The sequence below is a fragment of the Heterodontus francisci genome, chromosome 20 (genome assembly GCF_036365525.1).
Source record: "Heterodontus francisci isolate sHetFra1 chromosome 20, sHetFra1.hap1, whole genome shotgun sequence".
NCBI classification, from domain to species: Eukaryota; Metazoa; Chordata; class Chondrichthyes; order Heterodontiformes; family Heterodontidae; genus Heterodontus; species Heterodontus francisci.
In genome coordinates, this window is record NC_090390.1 from 88,924,759 (window position 1) to 88,941,795 (window position 17,037).

Consider the following 17,037-nt stretch of genomic DNA (forward strand, 5'->3'; position numbering starts at 1 on the left):
GACATCACAAAATGAGGGTTTAATCCCACGTTGATAACTGAGCTTCTTCCCATTCACTCCCACCAAATAGTATCCCAACTGATCATCTCCATCCCCATTCATTCCCAAGTTCCCCTCCAAGTCACACACCATCCTGACTTGGAACTATATCGCCGTTCCTTCACTGTCGCTGGGTCAAAATCCTGGAACTCCCTTCCTAACAGCACTGTGGGTGTACCTACCTCACATGGACTGCAGCAGTTCAAGAAGGCAGCTCACCACCACCTTCTCAAGGGCAATTAGGGATGGGCAATAAGTGCTGGCCTGGCCAGTGACGCCCACATCTCAGGAATGAATAAATAAACAAACTCACATTGAATAGTAACCCAATGATTAAACCCATTCCCAGTCACTGCCATTGCATAGAACCTGAATGGGTCGAAGCCTTTCTCTTTGACTCCCATTATTTGGGATTCCATTGGACCAATGGTTGTGCTAATGTGGGATGTGAGAATAGGATGAATTACCTGTAATACGAGCAATGCCTGGTTTCCTCTTGCCAGCTTCCCCAGCAGTGTGAGCACCCAGACTGTGTCCCACCAGGTACACATCAGACAAGGTGTAATTGTAGTTATTCTGAGGCATAGGAAGAGAAGCAGGAAGGTAAATCCACAGATATTTGGAGTGAACTTTGTAGTTTAGAGGAAACGCAATCCCATTCTCTATGTGAACTCTTCCTCTGTACTTCTCCTCTCAATGCAATCCAGCAGAACTTTACAATATTCTGGGAGCAGGATTTGAATCCAGCCCAGATATAAGGTCTCCTGAATCTAACAGGAGCCATATAGCTCATTGCGTGTGCCCACTTCCCCTTCACCTCCTCATCCAAACAATTACTATCTCGTTCCAAGGTGCATGATTTAAGGTACTTGAATCAAAAACCATGAGGTTTGTTTGACCTGTTCAATAGGGGTTGTTATATCTAATAAGACAATTACCCAGTCTGATAAGATTACTACGCCTGATCAATAGGGTGATTATATTTTCTCTACACACTACAGGGTGACGACTCTGGCTCTATCAGACAAATGACCCTGTCCTAGAGGGTTTTGCTTCAGTTCTATAATATGGCTATCCCCTTATTCAATAGGGCAATTAGTCCTGCTCTGTCAGATTATTAGACCTTATTCTATAGGATGTCCACTCTTGTTCTATAGAGTTTTTGGTAATGGTTTATCACTCACCTCCAGAGAATCCAGGAAATATGCGATTTCTGCTCCCACCACCCGAATGTTCTGAGCAGCCTGACTGTATGAACATTGCGACCCCCCCTTCCAGTCAATGCAGATACAGTTCACAGCATCCACGTGCAGAATCATCTCAAAGAGGAGAAAACAGTCTGAGTTCATTCACTGATGTTAACTTGGTGACCTCACCACTTCCCAGCATGCACACTGAGGGATGATAGAAATACAGAGCATCTACAGCACAGGAACAGGCCATTCCACACTGGCTCCATGTCGGGGTTTACACTCCACACCAGCCTCTCCACCACCCTCATTACCTCTTCCAAGTAGGGGCTTCCAACTCTGATTGGATGTATTCCTGGAGGTTTCATCACATGACACCACCCATCTCCCACAACTCTGCCCAATCAAACAGCCTTTTATCCTACCTCCAATATTTCCAATCACCTGGTGCATGGTTTGTATTAACTTTCTAGAGGTAACTTTTAATTTGGGAATCGAATTCTTTTTAATAAGACAAATGAAAACACCTGATTTAAGAAATTGGCAAACAAACCTAGGGTGGAAATAAAACAAAGAGTGACCCATGTTTATTCAGTAAGGTCACATTGCAAACTGTAAAGACCCAACACAATGAGAACCTCTATAAACTTGTTGATGGAGACAGTGTGTCTGCAGCTGCCTCGGTCAGGGGTTTAAATTATCAAAGTGATTCCTGACAATGCAGCGACCCGCTGACGTCATCAGAGAGTGCCAAGTTACACAGATGCGCAGCTGCATCTTGCTAGGACTAAGTGGCGCATGCGCAGGATGATGCCACCGCGCAGTGCCAACATCATCGCGCATGCACGATACAGTGTCATCGAGCATCCATCCCCCCACTCGGCTGGAGAGAGCAGCTGAATGGGAGACTTGAGGCTGGAGCTCTCCTCCCTCGCTCCAGGCCTCGACGCTTCCTCCCCTCAGCCGCTCGCTCCAGACCTCGCTGCTCCCCCCAACTCCCCCGGCCGATTGTTCCCCGCTCCTCGCTTCGCCACCCCTCTCCGGCCACTCACACCTCACTTTCCCGCCCACCCCCCCCCCCCTCCAGCCACCAGCTCTGAGTCGCGCCGCTTCCCTCCTCTCGGTCACTTGCTCCTACATCGCCCCATCACCCCTTGCTTCTTCGGGCAGTGCGTTGAAACCAATCAAACATGGGAGCAAATGGCTGGGAAGAGGGAAGTGGTGCAGCATGGAGCTAGCGGCTAGAGTGGGGAGTGGGGAAGCGGGGAGTGAGCGACTGGAGAGCGGGGTGCCGAGGACAGGGGAACAATCGGGCACGGGAGTCAGGGGGAGCAGCAAGGTCTGGAGCGAGGGGCTGAGGGGGGGAAGCGGCTGGTGGAGCAGGAGCTGGAGGTTGCGTTCGGGTGAAATCAGTCCTGATCAGTCATATAATCGAATCACAATAACAAGTTGTCAGCATATTTTATACTCTGCCCCATTTTCCTTTCCATCCATCAGGGTGACAATTCACTATCTCCCAATGGAAATGCAATCATAAAATTCCTTTTGTATTTAATAGGATTACTGGAATATTCAATGGATCTGAGGATTACAGTTAGTATCCTATAACTACATAGTAGCATATTACTGGGCTTCCATCCAACTTAATGTAAGGTTAATTTGCTGGAACGATCTAGCCATAAACATTTCCTGTGATAACTTGAGCAGCACCATCTCTAATCCTGGCAGCTACCTGAACGTCACAGTCACGAACGTTTCAGTGGTAGAGGCTGCATTTGTGCATGTGCAAGTACAGCGCCACCTAGCAGTTACATTGTCAGCAAACGCAGCCTTAAATTATTCTTATGATTTCTCAGAACAAAGAGAAGATTTGGAGTTGGAAGTAATTAGTTTACATTGCTATCTAGGACAACCCATGTGTAACAAATTGCTATGGAGATAGATGATGCAGGGGTGCCTGTTGGTGTTTTGATTTGTGTGCCTGCTGACAGACAAGCAGTTGGCTTTTGGAAAGCCGTTGGCTTCAGAGAGGCTGTTTGGTCACAGAGAACACTTGAGGAAAGATTTGAGGGCACAGAAAAGATTCACAAGAATGGTTCCAGGGATGAGGAATTTCAGTTATGAAGATAGATTGGAGAAGTTAGGACTGCTTTCCTTAGAGAAGAGAAGGCTGAGAGGTGATCTGATAGAGGTATTCAAAATCTTGAGGGGTCTGGACAGAGTAGATAGAGAGAAACTGTTCCCACTCGTGAAAGGATCGAGAACGAGAGGGCACAGATTTAAAGTATTTGGTAAGAGAAGCAAAAGTGGCATGAGGAAAAACTTTTTCACGCAGCGAGTGGTTAAGGTCTGGAATGCACTGCCTGAGAACGTGGTGGAGGCAGGTTCAATTGAAGCATTCAAAAGGGAATTAGACAGTTATATGAAAGGGAAGAATGTGCAGGGTTGCGGGGAGAAGGCAGGGGCATGGTACTGAGGGAATTGCTCTTTCAGAGAGCTGGTACAGACACGATGGGCTGAATGGCCTCCTTCTGCACTGTAACAATTCTGTGATTCTGTGAAAGCAGTTGGCTTTGAAAGCAGCTGGGCTCGGGAGCAAAGAAGCCATCAGGAACCAGGGGTGTTTCTGTTTTGAGGCAGTTCTGTGCTCAAGCTGGGAAGTCCAGATCCAGGAAATTTTATTCCTCAGAAAATAACTGAGAAACTAAGGAATTGAACTGAATTCCTAAGAACTGTGGTACACTTTGGATTGATCCCAGGAGAAGTGAGCGAACCACCTGTAAACTATAGGGGTCCCTTGGGGTGGAAGTAAAAATCAAATGGGGGTGTTCTATTGAGATTTAGAGTTTAAAGTATACAATTTCATGTTCTGTTAAGATTTTAAGTTTAAAATATCAATGTTTCCAAATTGTAGTAAGCTAGTTGTGTTTTATTTTGTTTAACTCGTGTATAGTAAAGTTTTTTTTAAACACGAAATCTTGTGGTGTAATTCTATCAGTAATAACTGAGAATTGGACTTTCTCTTTTAAAAAGTTAATGGGCGCTAACAGGATCGTAACAAAAATGTTCAAAGAGAATGAAAATATAGCACAGAATTGATTTTAACTCCCTAGTGATTTTTCTCCTGCTTTTGCTCGCAGTAGTGTCCAGGAGATTAATTTCCAATTCCAGAACACTCCAGGGCAACCCACTTCCCACCCAACCCCCTGTATCCCTCTGTTCCCTTCTCCCTCATGTACATATCAAGCTGTCCTGTTGCTGGTTGCCTCAGCCACTCCACGTGACAGTGAGCTCCTTATTCTCACCACTCTCTGTAAATAAATTCTCCTCCTAAATTCTGTTAGTGACTATCTTATATTTGCCCACTGATTTAACCTGTCTGTGACCCTGCCTCAAAGCCTGGTGAAAGGATCATTAACATAATAAGGGGCCATGCTGGGCCAGAATAAGCAGGAATTCTGAATCCCGATCATCTCATCTGACTGCAAGCTCCTCCTGAATGCTCGGAGTATGAGGGTGGTCACTCCTTCAGACCCTGGTGTGGGCCCTTGCCCCCACCAACACGACAGTCCATTCCCAGCTGCTACTACCTGCCAGTTTCGATGGGACACTGACCGGGGGAGGGGGCGGGAATGCAGATCAGGACCAGGGTTACAATCTCCTGGGTCTCACTCTGCTGAGGACAGATGATTGGTCACCCTTCCCCCTCCCCCTTCACCGATTCCTACCCACCACCTCTCCCACAGAGTTAAAATCAGGGATTGAATCACATTGTGGTGGAGAGAGGGAGGGTCTTAATACAGCACCTGCGAGGAGAGGAACATGTGGGTGACGAGCTGCCTGTGTAAAAACAGTTCACACCTCACACTGAACCCAGCTCACACCTCACACTGATCCCCAGTTCACGCCTCGCACAAATCCCCAGCTCACACCTTGCACAGATCCCCAGCTCACACCTTGCACAGATCCCCAGCTCACACCTCACACTGATCCCAGCTCACACCTCACACTGATCCCAGTTCACACCTTACACAGATCCCCAACTCACACCTTGCACAGATCCCCAGCTCACACCTTGCACAGATCCCCAGCTCACACCTTGCACTGATCCCCAGTTCACGCCTCACACAGATCTCCAGTTCACGCCTCACATACAACCCCAGTTCACACCTTACACAGATCCCCAACTCACACTTTGCACAGATTCCCAGCTCACACCTTGCACAGATCCCCAGCTCACACCTTGCACAGATCCCCAGCTCACACCTTGCACAGATTCCCAGCTCACACCTTGCACAGATTCCCAGCTCACACCTTGCACAGATCCCCAGCTCACACCTTGCACAGATCCCCAGCTCACACCTTGCACAGATCCCCAGCTCACACCTTGCACAGATCCCCAGCTCACACCTTGCACAGATTCCCAGCTCACACCTTGCACAGATCCACAGCCCAGCTGACATCTCCATTTTCCAAGTATCCGTGAATCACAAAGACGGATTTCAGATCCATGTTGAAGTTTGAAACGACGACAGTCTCAGGATACATTCCACTAATTTCCTAAATAAATAACAAGAGACTGGTTCAGAATCAGATTGCAAACTTTTCCCTTCAGATATATGCTAATTTGAACAATGAAGCCATGAGCATGCAGTTTTTTTACATTGTCCAGATTCTGTGATGAGGGGTGAAGGGACAGTTCCTGTCTCTGACATCAGGAACAACTGTCCATAAGGGCTGAGTAGCCTCGTGAGTCTAAATGTTCCCTATTCCAATGTCATTTTGAATCTGGTGCCCAGCAGCAGTGTGGGCAGTCGGCAGGCTCATCAGCCAATCACATTGAAGAATCCCACTACCAGAAAAGCAGGAAGTAAAAAGTAGGGATTATAATCCACTGTCTAGAACGTGTGCACAAAACAAATTCAAGGTTCAGACACACATGAGATTAGGGGAGAAGATGAAATATCATAAACTTTAAACAAATTAAATAAAAACTAATTTATAATTTCTACAAATCACTGAATTTTTAAATGTTTCTCTGAGGGAATGAGACTCCACACTTGTAAAATTAGTGTCAAAAACACACTATATGACAAATGAGAAATATTAATTTATTGGTTGGAAACTTACATTAGACTTTCTTTGGTGAAAATCCTACAGTTAACTTTTTAAAAACAGGCAGCCAAGATGGCCACTGCAATTTGCATCTGAAACACCTTTGCACATTCCAAGGCCCAACTGGAGACAGAAGTCTGGACCCTGAACAATGGCTTGCTCTAAGTAATTGAATTACCTAGGACTGCCTCATTAGCACAGCAGTCAAGGCAATCCTGACACATTGACTTTGAAAGAGCAAACACCTCCAAGTGTAAATTTGACATCCGTGAGCCTGGGGAGCCAATTCCCAAACTTGAATCTCATTAGAAGATTCCAGAGAATACACTGAGGCAGTCATGTGACTGTCCATCTCCGAAAAAACTGTGAGTTTTGTTACACAAGAGAAAAGCAGTAACTGAGGCTGAAGCAACAGAGAAGGCTGTGTGCCTCCCTTTCTCTGTCTCCAGAAAACATCAACTTTAAAAACCGTCTGCAACTGTGGACGCTCCAAGCCCACAGATTGCTACAGCCAGAGACCAAGGGAAAGAGAGCCAACTACAAGTGTGCCTCCAAGAAAACCCCGAGCAAAGCAGACCAACCACAAAGTGCACTTTGACCATCCAAAGACTTCAAGAATACAACTTGAGCTGGAAGACCACCGAATCATCCAACCTCAGACTGTGTATTTAACTTTTATTTATTCTGGACTTTAATCCGACCAAAAAACTTACTTTCCGCCTTGTAATCTATTTGTGTGTGTGTGTGATCCTCGTGTGAATATGTGCGTGAACGTACAGCGTACTTTTCATTATTTTAGGTCAAGTTTAGCCTGTTGAGTATAATAAACTTACTGCTGAAAACCTGTCTGATTGGTTCTTTCACGATCACATTAAAGGTAAAAGGTAAAACACTCAGTGAGGTGATAAGCACAACCACTGTCTAAAAAGGGATAAACCCTATTGCAGTCAAAGAAGACAAAGAGGGGTAAATGTGACCCCCCTCCACACCTGGCCGTAACATTAGTTTCTCAGAGTCAGAGAGGTTGTTCAGCAGTAATGACATCTTAGTATGCTGTTCAAAACTCTGTTACACCTGATTAAACAAGGCTTAACATTTTCAATGCTTTTTACAGTGAGAAAAAATACATAAAAAGCTGCAGTTCACATCAAATGGCTGATTGTGTGTTGATGCCATTGGGGAAGGCTCCAACAGCACAAGCTGTGGAGGAACAGCGTATCACTGACAGCAACTTCCAAATTTCTGCATTTCACTGTGCATGTGGGGATGTCAGAAATCGCATTAAATGTTCACAGTGATGACGGTGAACATTGACCGTTTCACCATCATTACAACCACAAAGGCACGCTGGAGTTTGAAAACAAAGTGAGCAATGACGTCACAGGAAAGCTTCAAGGTGATTGGTTGGTGAGTAACCACTGTTAGGAAATAACTCTAAATAGCTGAGTAAGTAACAAAAAGTAAAAGGAAAGGTTTACAGTTTTGTTTATTAAAGTAGGTAATTTTTTTTTTAGGGAATCAAGGCCCCTAGTGTAAATAGTCTCTAATTTTTGAGTAATTTAAGGGAGTAAATTAAGGGTAATCATGGCAGGGCAGCTCGGCAGCATGGAGTGCCCCTCCTGTGCAATGTGGGAAGTCAGGGACACTTCCAGTGGACAGGGCAAACACGTGTGCAGGAAGTGTCTCCAGCTGCAGCTACTCAAAATCCACGTTTCGGATCTGGAGCGATAGCTGAGGACACTATGGAGCATCCGCGAGGCTGAGATCCTCGTGGATAGCACATACAGGGAGGTGGTCACACCGCTGCTCAGGCAGAAAGGGAATGGGTGACCGCCAGGCAGAGTAGAAGAACTAGGCAGGTAGTGCAGGAGTCCCCTGGGTCCATCTCCCTCTCTAACAGATTTGCCACTTTGGATCCTGTTGGGGGAGATAGCTTCTCAGGGGAATGCAGCAAGAGCCAAGTCTGGGACACGATGGGTGGCTCAGCTGCACAGGAGGGGAGGAAAAGGAGTGGGAGAGCTCTCGTGATAGGGTATTCTATTGTAACGCGCACAAATAGGCATTTCTGTGGCCGCAAACATGACTCCAGGATGGTATGTTACTTCCCTGCTGCTCGGGTCAAAGATATCACGGAGCAGCTGCAGGTCATTCTGAAAGGGGAGGGTGAACAGTCAGAGGTCGTGGTTCACATTGGTATCAACGACATAGTTAGAAAGAGGGATGAGGGCCTGCAAGAGGAATATAGGGAGCTAGGTAGATTAAAAAGCAGGACCTCAAAGGTTGTAATCTCTGGATTACACCCGGTGCCACATGCTAGTGAGTATAGGAATAGGAAGACAGAGCAGATGAATGCATGGCTGAAGAGATGGTGCAGGAGGGAGGGCTTTAGTCTCCTGGATCACTGGGTCTGTTTCTGGCGAAGGTGGGACCTGTACAAGTCAGACGGGTTGCACCTGAACCGGAACAGGACCAACATCCTGGCTGAGAGGTTTGCTCTTGCTGTTGGTGGGTGGGGGGGGGGGGGGGTGGTTAAACTAATTTGGCAGGGGGATGGGATACAGAGTGGAGGTACAGTAGGGGGTGATGCACAGTCAAATATAGAAGAGAAACTCAGTCAGTCTGGAAGGCAGAGCAAATATCAACCTGTTAAAGCACCAGTGAAAAATGCAAGGCTGGATTGCATCTATTTTAATGCAAGGAGTCTTACTAGTAAGGCAGATGAATTGAGGGCATTGATTAACACATGGGATTATGATATTATTGCTATCACAGAGACATGGTTGAGGGAGGGGCAGGACTGGCAGCTGAATATTCCAGGGTATAGAATCTTCAGGCGAGACAGGAGAGGGTGTAAAAGAGGAGGTGGTATTGCACTGTTGATCAAGGAGTCAATTACTGCAGTAAGGAGGGATGATATCTTAGAAGGTTCCTCAAATGAGGCCATATGGGTAGAATGTAAAAACAAAAAGTAGGCAATCACTTGGCTGGGAGTGTACTACAGGCCTCCAAACAGTCAGGGAGAGATAGAGGAACAGATATGTCGGCAAATCTCAGAGAGGTGTAAAAATAATAGGGTAATAATAGGAGGGGATTTCAACTTCCCTAATATCAACTGGGATAGTCTTAGTGCAAAAGGCTTAAAGGGGGTGAAATTCTTAAAATGCATACAGGAGAGCTTTTTGAGCCAGTACGTAGAAAGTCCTACAAGAGAAGGGGCAGTACTGAACCTAATCCTAGGGAATGAAGCCGGACAAGTGGTAGAAGTGTTAGTGGGGGAACATTTCGGGAATAGTGACCATAACTCTGTAAGATTTAAGGTAGTTATGGAAAAGGACAAAGATGGACCGGAAATAAAAGTACTGAATTGGGGGAAGGCCGATTTCAATATGATAAAACAGGATCTTGCCAAAGTGGACTGGGAACAGCTACTTGTAGGAAAGTCTACATCAGATCAGTGGGAGTCATTCAAAAAGGAAATAGTGAGAGTTCAGAGCCAACATGTACCCGTTAATGTGAAGGATAGGAACAACAAATCCAGGGAATCCTGGATGTCAAGGGATATAGAGGATTGGATCAGGAAAAAAAAGGAGGCTTATGACAGATTCAGAGCACTGAAAACAGCGAAGGTCCTAGAGGCGTATAGAAAGTGTAGGGGGGGGGGGTGTGGGGGTACTTAAAGTAATTAGGAGAGCGAAGAGGGGACATGAAAAAACACTGGCAGGCAAGATAAAGGAAAATCCTAAGGCATTTTATAAGTATATTAAGGGCAAGAGGATAACCAGGGAAAGAGTAGGGCCCATTAGGGACCAAAGTGGCAATCTGTGTGTGGAGCAGGAGGACATAGGTGAGGTTTTAAATGATTACTTTTCATCTGTGTTCACTATGGAGAAGGATGATGTAGGTGTAGAGATCAGGGAGGGGGATTGTGATATACTTGAACATATTAGCATTGAAAGGGAGGAAGTATTAGATGTTTTAGCGGGCTTAAAAGTAGATAAATCCCCAGACCCAGATGAGATGTATCCCAGGCTGTTATGTGAGGTAAGGGAGGAGATTGCAGGGGCTCTGACACAAATTTTCAAATCCTCTCTGGCCACAGGAGAGGTACCAGAGGATTGGAGGACAGCAAATGTGGTACCATTAATCAAGAAGGGTAGTAGGGATAAACCAGGTAATTACAGGCCGGTGAGTCTGACATCAGTGGTTGGGAAACTATTGGAAAAAATTCTGAGGGACAGGATTAATCTCCACTTGGAGAGGCAGGGATTAATCAGGGATAGTCAGCATGGCTTTGTCAGGGGGAGATCATGTCTAACTAACTTGATTGAATTTTTCAAGGCGGTGACTAGATGTGTAGATGAGGGTAAAGCAGTTGATGTAGTCTACATGGACTTCAGTAAGGCTTTTGATAAGGTCCCGCATGGGAAATTGGTTAAGAAGGTAAGAGCCCATGGGATCCAGGGCAATTTGCCAAATTGGATCCAAAATTGGCTTAGTGGCAGGAGGCAGAAGGTGATGGTCAAGGGTTGTTTTTGTGAGTGGAAGTCTGTGACCAGTGGTGTACAGCACGGATCGGTGGAGCTGTATAAAACGTTAGTTAGGCCATAGCTGGAGTACTGTGTTCAGTTCTGGTCACCACACTGTAGGAAGGATGTGATTGCACTGGAGAGGGTGCAGAGGAGATTCACCAGGATGTTGCCTGGGCTGGAGCATTTCAGCTATGAAGAGAGACCAAAAAGACGAGGGTTGTTTTCCTTAGAGCAGAGAAGGCTGAGGGGGGACATGATTGAGGTATACAAAATTATAAGGGGCATTGATAGGGTTAGATAGGAAGAGACTGTTTCCCTTAGTGGAGGAGTCAAGAACCAGGGGGCATAGATTTAAGGTAAGGGGCAGGAAGTTTAGAGGGGATTTGAGGAAAATATTTTCACCCAGAGGGTGGTTGGAATCTGGAACACATTGCCTGAAGGGGTGGTAGAGGCAGGAACCCTCACAACATTTAAGAAGTATTTAGAAGAGCACTTGAAATCCATAGTATACAAGGCTACGGGCCAAGTGCTGGAAAAAGGGATTAGAATGGATAGGTGCTTGATGGCCAGCACAGACACGATGGGCCGAAGGGCCTGTTTCTGCGCTGTCTAACTCTATGACTCTAAATGCCAGGCCATGACCTTAAGGAGCTTGAGCCAGTAAATTCGTGTAAGTGCCAAGAACTGCTGGACTCAACCCTGCCGGTGTCGGATGGATCCAGGGACTGGTCTATCATTTAAATGTCAATGAAAGAAACCAGACCAAGTGTCGTCCATGACTCAGCACTGTCTTGTCTCTGGGTCAGAAGATCATGGGTTCAAGTCTCCATCCAGCAACTTAAGCACAAAATGCAGACTGACCCTCCCAGTGCCAGCTCGGTGAGAGTGTTGTAGCATCACTTTACAGCCAATGAAGTACTATTGAACTGTCGTCACTATTGTAAAGTATGAAATATGGCAGTGAAATTGGGCACAGCAAGATCCCACAATTAGCAATACCATAATGACAAGATATTCTGTTTTTCTGTAAAATATACAAACTGGGTGGTTTTATTTTAATTTTTAAAAAATCAGCAGATGAAACTCTCCGCCGAAGGATAGATATTGGCCCAAGAACACTGAGGAGAACTCCTCTCCTTTCTTCCAATAGTGGCCATGGGATCTTTTATGTCCACCTGAGAGGACAGACAGGGGATAAGGTTTAACGTCCCATCTGAAAGACAGCACCTCTGACAGTGCGGCATTCTCTCAGTACTGCCCTTCCAACAGTGCAGTGCTCCTTGGTGAATCTAATGCCTGCTCTGCCTCAGTGCTGTTGAGATATAGTGATTAACATGATGACACATTACAAATGTGCTTTCCATTCTCCACTTCCTGCTTATTGTTTCTCCACCACTGGTGACTGGCATTGCGAGGGGAGCCGGGGTGTAAGTTCAGTTACCTGATAATTGTCTGGGTTCTGCCTGGTGTATAATAGAAAACGTGCATTGATCTTCTCCGGGCTCCAGGGAATCTTGGTGGCAGGCCTCTCCTTTGTCCCTGTCCATGGATATCCATCTGGGAAACAGCCGAATTTGTCATAGCAAATCTCCTCCGCTTCAAGTAAACGTGATGCCGACAGGAGGGAGAAAGCGGAGAGTCGGTGAGAAACTCAACACAATACACAATGTGAACTGTACCCATCACAATCCATCCAATAAAACTACTGCACTACCAGTTATAATGGTACAACTTGCCAGTCTTCCCATACCAGATTGTTATAATAAATCAGACTGTGCTATGCCATAACAACAACAACTTATATATTTATAGCACCTTTAACGTAGTACAACATCCCAAGGTGCTTCACAGGTGTCATATAGGACACAAATCTAACACCAAGCCACTTAGAGAGATATTCGGGCAGATGACCAAAAGCTTGGTTTCAGTGGTAGATTTTAATGTATCGGCTTGTTTTATCCTATATCCAACCGTGTGTTAACCCATTTCAGATATTCACAAAAGAAAGATGCAATAATAATCTTGTCATCTGGTAGGTGTTGTCTCTAACTGTGCTCTCCAAGGGTATGTTTGATGGGGACAGTGTAGAGGGAGCTTATAAACATATAAGGAACATATAAGGTTCCGAAGAAGGGTCACTGACCTGAAACGTTAACTCTGCTTCTCTCTCCACAGATGCTGCCAGACCTGCTGAGTATTTCTAGAATTTCCTGTTTTTATTTAAGATCCTGAGGGGTCTTGACAGGGTGGATGTGGAAAGGATGTTTCCCCTTGCAGGAGAATCTAGAACTAGGAGTCACTGTTTAAAAATAAGGGGCCGCCATTTAAGACAGAGATGAGGAGAAACTTTTTCCCTCAGAGGGTAGTGAGTCTTTGGAATTCTCTTCCTCAAAAGAGAGTGCAGTGGAAGCAGAGTCTTTGAATATTTTTAAGACAGAGGTAGATAGATTCTTGATAAGCAAGGGGGTGAATGGTTATTGGGGGTAGGCGGGAATGTGGAGTAATTAGTTCAGCCATGAACTTATTGAATGGCGGAGCAGGCTCGAAGGGCCGAGTGGCCTACTCCTGCTCCTAATTCATATGTTCGTATCTAACCCATTTTTTTTTTGCTGGGGAGCTTTACTCTGTATCTAATCCCGTTTTTTTTTTTTTTTTTTCGAGGAACAGCATCTCATCTACCGATTAGGCACACTACAGCCTGCCGGACTGAACATTGAGTTCAATAATTTCAGAGCATGACAGCCCCCCACTTTACTTTCATTTTTAGTTATTTTTTTCTTCCTTTTTGAAATCTTTTTTTTGCATTTATTTCATTTCATCTTAGTTTGTTCAGTTTGCTTACCCACTGTCTTTTTTCAGGTTTGCACTTGCTGCTGTTCAATATTCAGTGTATTAACAGCTAATCTGTACGAATGCTTTGTCTTTCAACACACCATTAACATATTGTTTGCCTTTGCTCCGTGACCTTTTGGTCAGCTATGTGGCCTGGTCCAATCTAGACCTCCTTTGTTATCTCTTGCCCCACCCCCACCTCACTTGCTTATAACCTGTGACTTTTCTAATATTTGTCAGTTCCGATGAAGGGTCACTGACCCGAAACGTTAACTCTGCTGCTCTTTCCACAGATGCTGCCAGACCTGCTGAGTGGTTCCAGCATTTCTTGTTTTTATTTTAGATTTCCAGCATCCGCAGTATTTTGTTTTTATTACACTCTGCTTCTGATGTAGTTTAAAACAGTTAAGAGAAAGTCTCTTCACCTGGGCAGCTCCAGCTATCCCAGACTAGCTCGTTGGGGTGGGCAGGGAGCTCCCATTCAATACTGTTAAACACAGGAGCTCCCTGTTCAAGCAACCCCACCCAAGGTCTTCCAGTCTCTTCCTTTCCCCCTCCCCACAACAATCAATGAAAGGGCTACAAAACCCAAACTCACAAGAGCTATCAGTTCTTCTAGCCTCCTGCTTTCTTCTTACAAAAAGACAGATGGAAATCCTTTGTTTCAAGTCTCACTCTATCCCTGTTGCAGCAGTCCTCCAGACTCTGCACACAGCAACAGTCAGCTGCACCTCATTGATGCACTCAGCACCTCCAATGAGCCAGCAGCCAACCCCGTTTTTTTTTTTTTTTTTTTTTTTCTTCTAACCCTGTTTTTTTTTTTAATGTCGAGGGGGCCTTTATTCCTCAGGCCCCCTTTATATATTTTTTATATGTCGAGGGGGCCTTTATTCCTCAGGCCCCCTTTATATACATACTTATATTTTTAAAATAACTTTATTAAAACCAGATAAATAAACAAAAAAACTCAAATTAAAATGCCATTCTCGGCGTCGACGATGCACTCCAGTCCCTGCGGTGCCCACCGGTCGCGGAAGGCCTCAAGCGTACCGGCGGACACCGCATGCTCCTTTTCCAGGGACACCCGGGCGCGAACGTAACCGCAGAAGAGGGGCAGGCAATCGGGGAGGACAGACCCCCCGACGGCCCGCAACCTGGACCTGTGAATTGCCACCTTGGCCAGGCCCAGGAGCAGACCGACGAGGAGATCCTCCTCCCGGCCCGAGCCCCTCCGCACCGGGTGCCCAAAGATCAGGAGCGTGGGACTGAAGTGCAGCCAGAATTTGAGGAGCAGCCCCTTCAGATACTCAAATAGGGGCTGCAACCTCGCACACTCCATATAAATGTGGAACACGGACTCGTCCAGGCCGCAGAAAGTACAGGTGGCCTGGGAGTCCGTGAACCTACTTAAAAGCCTATTGCACGGGACTGCTCTGTGCAGCACCCTCCACCCCAGGTCCCCGATGTAAAGGGGGAAGACTCCCGCGTAGAGAGACCTCCATCGGGGTTTCCCCTCGCCGCCAGATGGCAACGCGGACCGCCAGGGCGTGTCCGGCCGGCTGACGAGGGCGAGAAAGTGGAGAGTGTGCAGGAGCAGCCCGTACAGGAAACCCCTCCGCGCCGATTGGAATGGCACGGAGGGCATTTCCGAGAGGCGGCTCGGGTTGTGCGGGACCGGCTCCCGAGGAGGGTTTCGGGGCCTGGGTCCGATGAGCAGTTCCGGCCGAGCGGGGGTCAGCTCGGCCGGGATCGCTCCGCACTCCCGAGCCCCCTCACCACCCGCACTGAGGGGCGTCCCGGGGGTTTCGGCTACTCCTCCGCCCGCCGGACCGTCCCCGGAGTCGGCCGCCCGGACAGCCGAGGCGCTCTCCTCCGCCGGCGGGGGAGCGCCCTGACTGGAGGCGACCATGTTCCAGACTCGGAAAAGATCCCGGTAAAAGACAGGCAACTCCCTCAGAGAGGCGCGGCTAACGGACTCCACCGGGAGCTGCGTGTCGTCTTGAAGGCAGTGACACTGGCGGAAAAAATACGTCGCCAGCGCACACCATCTGGGAGGACGCTCGACGTACAGGTATCTCTGCAGGGTCCGAAGGCGGAGAGTCGCAGCCTGGGTGCGGACGCACACCAGCGACTGACCGCCCTCCTCGATCGGGAGACTCAGGACCGCGGCAGAGACCCAGTGTTTCCTCTTGCCCCAGAAGAAATCGACGAGTTTCTTCTGGATCTTGGTGGCAAATACAGGGGGCGGGGCCAAAGTGACCAACCGGTACCACAGCATGGAGGCCACCAGTTGGTTTATGACCAACGCTCGGCCCCTGTAGGAAAGCACTCGGAGCAGTCCTGTCCAGCGCCCCAGCCGAGCGGTGACTTTCGCCTCCAACTCCTGCCAGTTTGCCGGCCAGGCTTCCTCAGCGGGGCTAAGGTGGACTCCCAGATAGAGGAGGTGCGTGGTGCTCCACGCAAAAGGTGTCATCTCCTCCGGCAGGGAGTCCACCCGCCACTGACCAACCAGGAGTCCGGAACATTTCTCCCAATTGATCCTCGCGGAGGACGCGGCAGAAAAGGTCTGCTGGCAGTCGCGCATCCTCCGCAAGTCAACGGGAATATCTAACCCCGTGCTGTACCTGTCCTGGGAGTGTTTGATGAGGACAGTGTAGAGGGAGCTTTACTCTGTATCTAACCCCGTGCTGTACCTGTCCTGGGAGTGTTTGATGGGGACAGTGTAGAGGGAGCTTTACTATGTATCAAACACTGTTTTGTTTTGAAGGTGGCCTTTATACCCCAGGCCCCTTTTATGTATTTTTGTCGAGGGGGTCTTTATTCTTCAGGCCCCCCTTGTATACATTTTTATGTAAATAATTTTGTTAAAAATGATATAAAACTCAAATTAAAATGCCATTCTCGCGACAATTATGCACTCCAGTCCCTGCGACGCCCACCGTTCGCGGAAGGCCTCATGCGTACTGGCAGACACCGCATGCTCCTTCTCCAGGGACATCCGGGCGCAATCGTAACCGCGGAAGAGGGGCAGGCAATAAGGGCGGATGGACCCCCCGACGGCCCGCAGCCGGGACCTGTGAATTGCCACCTTGGCCAGGCCCAGGAGCAGACCGAAGAGGAGATTGTATCTAACCCCGTTTTTTTTCCTTTTTTACTCTGTATCTAACCCCGTTTTCTTTTTCATTTTTACTCTGTATCTAACCCCACTTTTTTTTTTTTACTCTGTATCTAACCCTGGTTTTTTTTCTTTTTTAACTCTGTATCTAACCCCATTTTTTTTTTCTTTTTTAATTCTGTATCTAACCCCGGTTATTTTTCTTTTTTTAACTCTG

The 17,037-nt window shown here is 47.1% G+C and overlaps 1 protein-coding gene across 1 annotated transcript in view; it reads right to left on the reverse strand.

Moving 5' to 3' along the window:
• The window catches only part of LOC137380986 (inactive pancreatic lipase-related protein 1-like), a 106,909-nt gene that overhangs the window by 47,196 nt on the left and 42,676 nt on the right, over positions 1-17,037 (reverse strand). Inside the window, exons 3-6 of the mRNA XM_068053406.1 lie at positions 12,315-12,469; positions 5,664-5,789; positions 1,224-1,358; positions 507-615 (exon numbers count right to left, since the gene is read on the reverse strand). Of these exons, the coding sequence (XP_067909507.1) occupies positions 507-615; positions 1,224-1,358; positions 5,664-5,789; positions 12,315-12,469 (525 nt within the window). The remainder of the gene's footprint in view (positions 1-506; positions 616-1,223; positions 1,359-5,663; positions 5,790-12,314; positions 12,470-17,037) is intronic.